At 36.8% G+C, this 11,391-nt stretch overlaps 1 protein-coding gene across 1 annotated transcript in view; it reads right to left on the bottom strand.

Annotated features, from left to right (window-relative positions):
• Positions 1 to 11,391, bottom strand: part of CACNA2D3 (calcium voltage-gated channel auxiliary subunit alpha2delta 3) — a 385,100-nt gene that overhangs the window by 88,346 nt on the left and 285,363 nt on the right. The window contains exon 18 of the mRNA XM_031058245.1: positions 3,455 to 3,538. Coding sequence (XP_030914105.1) covers positions 3,455 to 3,538 — 84 coding nt within the window. The remainder of the gene's footprint in view (positions 1 to 3,454; positions 3,539 to 11,391) is intronic.

Genomic DNA, 11,391 nt, shown 5'->3' with positions numbered 1-11,391 from the left:
CCTGCTGAATAAATATCTCCTGCTCCACAGCACCTCATGCCAGATTGAGCAATTCAGTTGAGTTTTAAAGAGAAATTGTGAAGAAAAATGTCAATGTGCTCTGCAGGCTGAGTTAGCATGGAGGGGAAAGAGAATCGCCAAACGTGCCAGTGAAATATCTACTTTTATTCTCACAAACAAGTTGCATGGCTGACCTATCAAAAACTGCAAACTTTGCAGCTCTTTAAATTTAATTCTAGGGCATCTAGATTTGAATTAACAGTCTTACTCTTCTGTCAGTGAGTGTAAAAGAATAATTTTTAGCTGGAGGCATATATATAATAAAGCATATATTTTACTGTAGATTTTTTTTAACAATACATAATAGGCAATTCTGGAAATAGTTTCCTATTTTAAGTTTTGTGGTTTTGGACTTGGAGAGCTGGTCTTAATTAACCATCTACTTTCTAACATTTACAGAACAGTTCCATTTATCTTTAACATGGTTTTCATTTTTCTCCTATTGGTGCCTGCAGTTGTCTAAGACCCATTCCTCCCACAAGCCTCAGGCAAGTCATAGATTTACTAAAAGGATCTCCAAACTCTCAGTAGTGTTTAAGATCAAGTCTGCATGTGGGATTTAGGGTTTTACTCTTCTCTTTTTTTTTTCCTGCTTGCTGTGATTGCATTTCTTGGCTTTGTAATCTGGTTTCTCAGCTCTTCTGCAGTTTCATCTCCCTCCTCAAATGCATAAAATAAGCACTGCCTCAGCTGGCTTCAAGCCTCAAAACATTCATTCATGGTCTTTTTTTTTTATTTGGAAAAAAATTATTTCATTCAGCTTGAAATTATAACAGAAGAATTTTAGGTGAGTTAATGAGAAAAAGGTTTCTATCCAAATTGAAACTTCTCCTCTTTGGTACTGAGTATTTGCAAACCTTGCTGGAAGACACTCTTAACTTAACAAGCTCATGCTAAAATCTCTGTTTCTAATAAAATGCCTTAACAGCAAGATAGCAGGTATTGTTAAACTGGAAAATGAGCTGATATATTTATGACAACAATATATCACAGTGAAAAATTCTAACCTTAGTTTGGCCACATTTTCCTCATTGGATCACTGAAGAAAACCTATGTCTTCACCTTTCAGAGTAATAAGCATTATTGCTCCTTCAACAAAATATCTTTCAATCAATTCCTAACAACTCAGTTTCACTGCTGCAGTATGAGATCATTTTATATTCTTGGAAAACTATGTAACCATGAAATTAATGTGGCAAAAAGTAAGAAAATGTCTTAATCAGCTTCTACGTAAGTGTTTCATGGGAGAAAAATATACCAGTAGTAGTCTATGTTATTAAAAGCAGCTATATGAATACATTAATTCTTTGCCTCTGCAGTTGAATAAACAATGCTTTACTGCTCAAGCTTGGAAAAAATCAAGAACATCAAATCCAAGGCCTTGGGTGAAGCAGAGCCACACGTAGCTTGTTTCTGTGCTACAATTAAAAATTCATTTTTAAGAAACATATTTTATAAGTGAAAGAAATATTCAGATTAAATTTATGTATATCTTCATCAAAATGTAAAAAAAAAAATTTGCAGCCTTCAGATAAGACAAAGCTCAATGTTTTAAGAAATTTTCAGAAAAAGTGATGGAGCTTAGGGGTCTCAATCAGTACTTAGAGAAAGCTGAATCAGGACTTTCATGTGTACTCAGCTAGAATCTCAATTGTAAATAAAACTTGACTTTCAATGTCACAGAAATAGCTCAATGTCCCATTATCGGAACCACTGAACTTCTATTGAGATATGATTAAAAAAGTGAAATTTAAGCAGAGGAATTAATGGAAGAAATATAAAGGAAAAAAGAAAACAAACCAAGGAGAAATAATAATAAGAAAACTCTTGAAGGTTTAAAGAAGAAAAATCCTGAAGGTTTAAAATCTGTGTGTAACTACAACAATAACATTTGAAGGCACAGAGTAAATTTTAAAAAGTCATTAGCAGAGAAACTGGTTGAATAAGAAAGGATCAAAGTTAAGAGAAAAAGCAGGGTATAAAACATGAGGCCAATGAGATTGCCATGATTGCAGAAGGCTGCTGCAATATATGAAAATCTTATGAGGAAAACCTTAAATAGTGTGTGCATAGAAAATGACACAAAGTCATAAAAACGTTGAAAAAGTTTGTGTGTGCACTCCAACACAAAACTCCAGCTTAGGAAGTGGCCTCTGAGGAGAGGCCGAGGACAATCTATCACCTGGTGAAACAGACCTTGCCTGAAACACAGATGAACTGCTGCACTATTCACCAAGGGGGTGGAGAGAGTGGGGAATGCAAGATATATATTTTGTAAGGGAGAAAGAAAATACAGACTTCTGTCAGAACAGAGATCAAGAAATTAGGACATCTGAAGACTGACAAGACTCCAGGGGCTGCTGTACGTGATCCATCCCAGATTTCGGAAGGACATGACACAGTAAATATGGGAACCTTCAGTGGATGTATTCAAACCTCTCTGGAAAAGCAGGGGTACGAGGGACTTGAGAGATGCTAGCACAGGACTGATATTTGAGAAGGGATCCAGGAGACATTTATGAAAAATACAGACATGCAGTCGTGACTTTGGCAGGAGGGACCTTCTGGGAAAAACTAAATTACGGGACAGAAAGGTGAACACCTGGAAAGTTACGATTTAATTAGGGACAGTCAGCACAGATTCACACAAAACGAATCATGCCTAACAAATCAGATTTATGGAGGAAGTGACAGAAGGAACAGGCAAAGGTTAAGCCATGGACATAAGGAAAGCTTTTGATACAGTACTGCAGAAAAGGCTAAGCCTGAAAGGTAAGAAAGAATAAGATAAAGAGCAAACTACAGCGTAGATGGAGCACTGAAAAATTAGGTTAGTGGAAAGCATTGTGTGATAGACACAGAACTCATGCTCCTGCAGCTACCCATGTGTCTGAAATTAGAGTTTGGAGTGAAACTCTGCTCTGCACATAGGTCAAAGAATCCAATTTTGTTTATTCATCTGATGTTTTTTGACTTTGTACAGTAAGTAAAAACCTCCCATTACTTCCATTAAGGAAAAAAGGATCTCATGGAAAGAAGTTCAGCTAATTTCTGAGTTTCATCAGTTGTCTGGGCCAGCCCTGAGGAGACATTCTATTCCTGTTTCTGGTGCTATATGTGCTATCCAGCACAAATACACAATGGGATGCATGGAGACTGCAAGGGTGATGAGTTTTACCAAAAATACAAAGAGTCTGTGTTTGTGGTGTATGCATACATAAGGAAGAAGCAATGCAAAACAGTTATAAAATTCTGAATTAAATAAAAGTGTCTATTGTCCTTCCCTTCCAGAGAGCAGTCAGGTGGCCTCTCTAATGACTACTTAAACAGTTTCCAGGTACAGTAGTGGGATGGAACAACGTCTTCTGACAGGGTTTTAAAACCCATCACTTACCACATCATCTCTGTCTTCCCACTCTACCTCAGAAAGATCCACACTGCTGTAGTTGGGCTTTCTACGTTTCTTCCCCTCTTCATACTGGTACAAAACAGGTGGAATAGTTAGCACATCCTGTTTTATTTGCACAACAGAAGATTTTCACATCAGAAGATTAAAAAAAAAATTCTAAATGCATGCTGATGGTCTGCAATACATTTAGCAGTAGGCAGCTTGATTCACACAAAGCGCACCATAATGCTGTATAAATGCTCCCTGTGAAGTAAATGCCTAAAATTCATGATTATTTGCATGATCTCGTGCCATGATGCAGAGCTTTTCTTGATGGACACACAGGGAGGTCAAACTCAGCTATTGTATGTTCTTCTCCCCAGATGGAAAATATATGAGACCTTGGATGTTGAAGTTTATGTTAAATATCTCCAACTGGCTCTTTCAGCTGTACAGGAAGTTATATTTACTGTAATCTTATCAACAAAATGTTTACCCATTTCACTTCAAACAAGATAAGATGCAAGTCTTTGGGAAGTATGGTGTTAGCATTTGCTGATATTTCATTTTATCTACAACTTCATGGGGAAAAGTAACACAGTAATAATGATAATGTAGGGGGTTTTATCACTCCTCACTGTTACGCTGTAAATGGCTCATTTAAAATAAACATTCTCATGACAAATTAATTTGACACCGAGGTGTTTATAACATGGGAAATTCTGCCCTCTGCTGAACATTCAAAATCAGCCTCTTAGTGCAACCACACAAACCTGGCCCAGGGGAAGAGAGAAGTACTTAGAGAGAATAAAGAATCTGACTGGATAAGTAAAATTAGGAGAGTACATTTGAAAAAAAGAGTAAATTTGGGAGAGGATTGGCATAATGTGAAATCTGTTCTTTTATCAAGAGAAACCACAAGTCTCTTTCTGAGGTATGACAGGAGACATTGTAATGTGTGAAATATCCCCAAATTGCTTTTGTGACTCCTCAGCAGCACCACAGAAGGATTGAAACTGTGCCTGTAAGGCAATATATATGGTTGATTCTCCTCCCCTAGGCCAGGACCAGCTACACCATAAACCAAACCTGTCAGTGTTTGAGACAAGCAATTCATCACCACAGCCAGCAGTGCAGGCACTTTCAATCACGTTCTGCAGATTACACAGACCAAGGGAAAGCCTTGCTTTCTGAGGTTTAAGAAGGTTGTTCCCATCCTTTTTCCTCTCTAAATCAAAAGTTCTCATATAAATCCTACAGTTGCTTTTATAGACCACAATACTTAAATATAGGAACAAAAAAATCTTCCTGAACAGAAAAATTTTAAAAATATGGAGTACAGCATATCAACACAAAGAGATTTTGAGATGTAACACTGTAAAATTTCTCCCATCACAGGCTTCACTGAGCTTCCTTAATTTTTGCTTATAAAAATTGGGTACTCCAGTTTTTCTTACAGACAGTTCTTTTAGGAAATTCTGTGGGATAAAATGCTGAGTCAATTCTCATTCTTTTGCATAAAAAATTCCCAGTAACTCTGCTGGTGTAAGTTCTGAGAAGGGATGCAGATGCAATTGAAAAGTATTTTAATGTGCTTTCCTTGCCCTCTGCCAACACCCACTGTTCTTGTAACAAGGTTGTCTACTTCTTCTCTACTACTATTCAACAGATGGGTAGAGAGATGTAAAGAACTTCTGCTTTCAGCACCTGCTCATACTCCGGACTTTGAATTCAGGCAGCTCAGTCCTACAATTAATTTTTGCTCTGTGACAGCCCTGATAGCCAGAGAAATAACTATACCCAAATTCTGTAGTACAAAATTTGCAGCCAATATAATTAAATCTCACAAGAATAACATATGAGAGGATAACATCCCATTCATTACTAGGGCTTGATTTCTCTAGCTGGGCTTTGCAAGTCTTTCATTATGGCTGCAGTTATATCAATATTATCTTTAATCTTCACAGGGAGTAACTACATCAATTCTCTGTGGCTTCACCAATTAACCAAATAAATCTTTGATCTGATTCAGTCATTCTAGAATAGAAATGGTTACAGTCAAGCTCTGAAATACTGAGGGCTGAGCAGTGTTACAAAGACATGAGCTGGGATCGTCTGAGTAGAGCAAACAGCTCCTGTACGGATTCCAATGTTTAATTACATCCTCCCTCACAGATGTTGAAGAGCTTCTGGGCTATACTGCATTCCCAGACAGAGAATGCAGACCCTTATTTAGGACAAGAAAACTGGATCTAGCGAGTCTCACAGCAGAAGCAGGCTTTAAACCCAGTGTAAACTATTAGCATCATATTATGGGGCTTGGATTTATTTTAATCATAAAGATTCCACACCTTGCACTCAAAGAACAAAACCCAAAAGTAAACAAATGAAGATCTGGATAAAACATCCAAAGTTCTGCAGAAAAGAATCAGAAGCATTAATGTCTTAAAAATTCATAAAAGAAGACACAAAGCCAAAATCCCAATGGTCAAGCAAGAGTTAGGCTCTATAAGCATTCAAAGGAATTGCAAGTGCACTTAAATGCATTTAGGACAGGAACTAATAATCCTCATGAAAATATCACCCTATTCCCAGCAGTAACTTTACATTATGCTTATGTAAATAGGGCATCAAACACCAATGCAAGCAGATCAGATATAAAATACTTCATAAAAGTAATGTTGAAATGTTCATTCTCCTCTTGTTTCTTTCTGGTTTTATTGCTTAATTAATTTCATAGTAAAAGTTATTCATGGACACTGAAGCAACTTCCCAGGTTTTAAAAATAGCATTCATCTATATCTTCGTCTCTGGTAGCAAACCTAATCTAACCTTTTATCTCTGGGGCTCCTGGGTAAAGTATAAAATGCTGATTGAAGCCTGAAGCCAAATCTATCTGCAAGATTACTATAAAGCATTGAAAAAAATCATTAAGGGACCCATTGGGAAAGATAGAAACTAGGAATTCTTCCAAATTACTCTGATTTAAGTACAAGACAAAAAGAGCTAGATTTAAAATGTGTGCTGCTAATCTTTGGCTTATATAAAATATGAGGTGATATTATACAGCAGTTAACCCCAGGGAGGGAAAAAAAAAGATACTGAAAAGTGTTAAGTATCTGGACTGCAAAAGAAGAAACTTTTGGTCTGCTCAAAACTACAGCATGGTTCTAACTTATTGTTTGTGAGAAAAACCCATGATTTGGTTTTTCCATTAGAATGAGCTTTATCATATCTTACTCAGTATCTTTTGTTTGAGACTGGGCCAGCCTTTACAGCATTGGATGATTCAAACAACGTGTGATGTGTGTTGCTAAAGACTGAACCACACTTTTTCACCACCCTGTACACAATCATTTACATGTACCATTATTAAACTCTTTGCTTTTATTTTCTTTAATTTTTTTCTTTTTTATTAACACAAGCAGTCCCAAACCATCTGCCTTGAATATGACCAGCCACGTGTTTATAGAGTCAGAGTGTAGCAATCTGATCAAGGACAGAGCAAGCTACATCTTAACAGCTGCAATCTTGGGTCTAAGGTGGTTGGAATTTCTCAGACGTGCTCCATCTGGATAATGGGGAGGTGGGAGAGAGGAAATTGCTGTGATAGCAGCTTTGGAAGCATCACCAGACTTTAATGAACTTTCTAAGCCACGATGTGGAATCATCTGTGAGAAAAGCACCCTACTAAAAAACAAGCAAAACCTAGAGAGGTCAAATAATTTCAAGGAATACCTCTCCATTGCCATACTACTAATGTGTACAAAAGTAAGGAATTAGGTACCAAAAAAATTCCTCCAATTTTAAAATATAGCCTCATTCAATCAAGTTTCATCTTTTGGAATTAGCACTTCAAAATTTGGATAATGTATTAATCTCATCAGCCTTTGAGAATGACCCCTTTTTCTTTTGTTTAGAGGAGACAAGTGAAAATATGCAAATATATTTTGCTGAGCTTGAATTCTACATAATAAAATACTGCACAATACAATTGTTTCTATAACTAACTTGCACTAAGCCATCCTACAAAAGTATTCTTATCTACAAAGTCTGATAGGAACTCTTGAATGAACAAATATCAGAGGAAAAGCAAAATTAACTAAAATTACACACTTTTCCATGCAGCTTTAAATAAACAGGCAGAAGTTGTAAGCTCTGTCCTATTTGCAATTCCCTGGTCTGGGCAGTTTTTCAGCTCCCTCCCTTCTCTCAGACTCTGCACACTAAAAATGCCACTTATTTATTGTCTGGGGTACCTCTGACTGTCATGCAAAACCTGAAGCTTTTGGGGTGGAAATTGCATCAGACCTGACTTCCCATGGTCAGTGCAACATCCAAGAGCTTCACCAGCCCTCCCAGCACTGCTGCTGCTCTGTCCCACTGCTCCCACTATGCAAGAGGAAAGCATGATTTAAAAGCAAACAAACAAATAAAACAAATACCCAAACAAACAAACCAACAATAGTAGTGAAAAATCCCCTTCCCTGCTTTACCTGCCTATAACCTGACAATACAACATCACCCCCAGTGACTGAGCTTTCATTCTCCATGTGTTACTTAGCTCCAAAACATTTTGCCTGGGCATACATGTGAAACAGCATCTTAATCTAAATCACTGCTGCTTGCCCTTTAAGCTCTTCATTTCATTTGGAATACTTTTTCCTCTGTTCACATGGTCCTGTTTTTTAATTTGTGATACTTTAATTTCACAGTTTCCATCAGGTCTGCAACTTCAAATGATTTCCTACCGATCTGCACTTAGCATTGAATCTGTAGAACACTAATAGTTGTTCAGTCAAAAAACAAAGTTTGTTTCAAACCTCACAAACACAAAACCTCCTTAGCTTAATATTAAAAAAGGTAACAGATTGATTCTTTTAGGAAAAAAGGAAAAACAACTTCCCTGACCAAAGACAGATTTTCATGACCAGCCTATTATTTAAGATGTTAAACCAGAAGTTCCTAGGTTATGGTTGGTAGTAAAAACCAGTTATTTTGGATTGATTCTCCATGCCAGATGGTAGTGAAAAACTGCTGCACTATAAAATTTGCAGAAATATTGCAAAGAGAAGCTGAAAACAGGAGCCATGTCATTTGCTAGGGAAAAGAGAATAATTTAATTCTAAGTTTCCAGGCAGAGAAAAAGTAGGAGCTATTAGATGCGCCATGCACACAGGAGAACTCGCTAGCAAAACAATAGAAGAAAATAGTTCTTGTCTTAACTATTAATACAAAACTTGTATTAACTAACATGTTAATACAAGAATATGTATTAACTAACTCTGTCTACTCACTCTCCTAATATGTGTTTGCTTTTCAAACAGTGCAGTAATATTTAAAATGATAAAGCAATATGGAAATACACGTAGTGAATTAAAAGTCAACACAAAATACCAGCTTTAAGTCCCACACCTTGAGCCTGGCCAAGGAGCTCATCAGCTGAGCTCAGGTTCTCAGGTGGATTGCAGACAATTATCACAGAAACATGGATATGATTTACTCCACTGAAGAAAACAACCCCTCTATTTGGGATTTTATTTGCATTCTCGGGATTTATCATTCGGGATTATGTAAAACTGGCAGCTGCTTATAATTATTTGGGGTTCGAGTAGAAATAATTAAAAACATCTGCTTTTATCTTAATACTACCAGACTTAAACCCATGAGCTCAGTTATACCTAACTTCAAAGCTGAAAGCAAAGAATAAAAGAAAGCTTCGCATATTGCTAACAAATTTTCAGTGATTCATTTATATGTACAACCAGTTATTCAACAGCCTTCAAACCTTTAATTATCTTTTAAATATATGTAATTTTGCACTTCTAATTAGATAGCAATTTAATGCTCTCACAGGGATTCAGACGGGCTGTCTTTTTTGAAATGTAAACTCCAATAGGAATAATCATTGGCATTCAAGTGATTGAATTCTTCAGTTATTTAAATGAACGTGAGGCATTTACACTGCTCAAATCATTTAAATATTCTGCTGTCAGCTACAGCTGTAGAGTTTTATGGAGTCAATGAATAAAGCAAGGGTGAGTGTAGGTTATCTCACGTTCCAGGCGGGACTCCCCAGAGAGAAATGAGATTTGTGCTTCTGAAAGGCTAACACTGCTTAAGTGGGGCATTAATGTTTCCCCTGACACTCGGATTTCTCTGGTTTTCTATATTAGGAGAAACAAATTTTCTCAAAATTTACAGCTACAAAAGACTCAATACTGATCTAGAATCTTCAAACACTCCAGGTCCTTCAGCTTAATGCAACACATGGTGACAGTTCCCATTCTAAGGATGAAATGGGAACTCACTCAGGCACCTGAACCACCAACATATTTTGGTGTGAAATATTACACAAAGCTTTGATTTCTAGGTGTAACCTTCCCAATCAAGACTGATCAAGTTAAAGATGTGCATACTTGTATAAAAGGCATCAGTTGAATTTATTTACCGTGGTAAGAGCATTCACAAACAGCCAGTCATAAAACCCATTGTAAGTCTTACAGAGCTTATCTTGAGAGTAAGAATAAATGTCTCAACCTTCTCAGAGACAGAAGATTTTTATTTAAATAATATATATATTACAAAAATCATATAATCATAATAATCATATAATAAAATACATATATTACAAAATCTTTAGTAAGCAGAGATATTATTAGATTAATTCATAAATCAGAACACATTTTTAGCCTCAGATTTATTTTTAAAATGGTAGAACGTAAATAAAAGATGCAATTTTATTCAAGAACATATGCATTTGTCTTTAAATGCATATTTTCTTTAATTAAGAAAGTCAGGCTCCTTGTTCAGGAACTCTGAGTATTCTACCCTAGTAATTACTGAAAAAACCAAATCCTGTTCCACTCCCTGAACAAAAATACAAATCTCACTGCTAAATATGAATCAAAAAAGCCACAAACTTCATGAAAACTGATAGCAACCTTGCTATTATTTATTGAAAACCACACAAACATCAGGGCTGAGAGGCAGCAGCACAAATCCCTAACACCAGATAAGGTTCACATGGTGCTGATCTGTGACTGTGGCTGACACACATCTTCCAGGGACATTCCTTAATTTCTCTGCAATCTCACTACACTTCCCTAAGAAAGCAGTTTTCCTCTGGCACCAACCTTTACCAGACTGCAGAGTGACAGTGGCAGTAATGGGCAATTAACCACAATTAAGGTTAGACAGCTTAAGGTTGTTTTTAAATGCAGTAAAAAAGTACTTTCCTTTACATTCACTAAACTAGATTCCTTGGCAAACTGTAACATCATCAACATGACGTATTTTCATTTTAAAATCTAACACTGCAACACCTGGCACACACCACAAGTGTTAAGAGGCTTCTGAAAAGCAGATTAAATCTGCCATGATCACAAATGAGGAAGACTGTGTCCTCATGCGCACATTTCACCACAGGTAAGGAGCCTCATACACCAAGTTAAGAACAAACCTGAAAATTCAGTTTTGAACTCCCAAACAATTTATTACTTTTTAAATTAGTAGTAAGTCGAGGTTTTCAAGAGAATATAAAATTACAAATTACGTCACGCAACTGAAAATATTCTCTCATGGAAAATAAAATACCTCTCGGTAAGAATATAGACTTTTAGTCAAACTCAGCATATAGAGGCATTCTGATGTATCAAAGCAGTATTTAGAAAAAGGGTTTTTCCCATCAGCTGTAGCCTATGGTGTTCTCACTGGGGTGCTTTTGGTAGGAAAGGAGACTTAAAAAGGGCACTTTAAAAGGGCGTCATACAGGAAAATGTGCAATAGATGCTCTTCAGCTATGTGACAAAAATAAAAATAGAATTTAAAAAGAAAAAGGAAAAAAGGAAAAATAGGAAAACGAGGCGCAATCGTGTTGATCACGAAAGGCAGCGAGGGCGGCGGGCGCTGCCCGGGGCGGGACCGGCCCCGGCGGGGGCAGC

This window comes from Geospiza fortis, unplaced genomic scaffold (genome assembly GCF_000277835.1).
Source record: "Geospiza fortis unplaced genomic scaffold, GeoFor_1.0 scaffold78, whole genome shotgun sequence".
Classification (NCBI taxonomy): domain Eukaryota; kingdom Metazoa; phylum Chordata; class Aves; order Passeriformes; family Thraupidae; genus Geospiza; species Geospiza fortis.
Note: the sequence above shows the minus strand (reverse complement) of the source record. Positions and strands in the feature narration are given on the sequence as shown.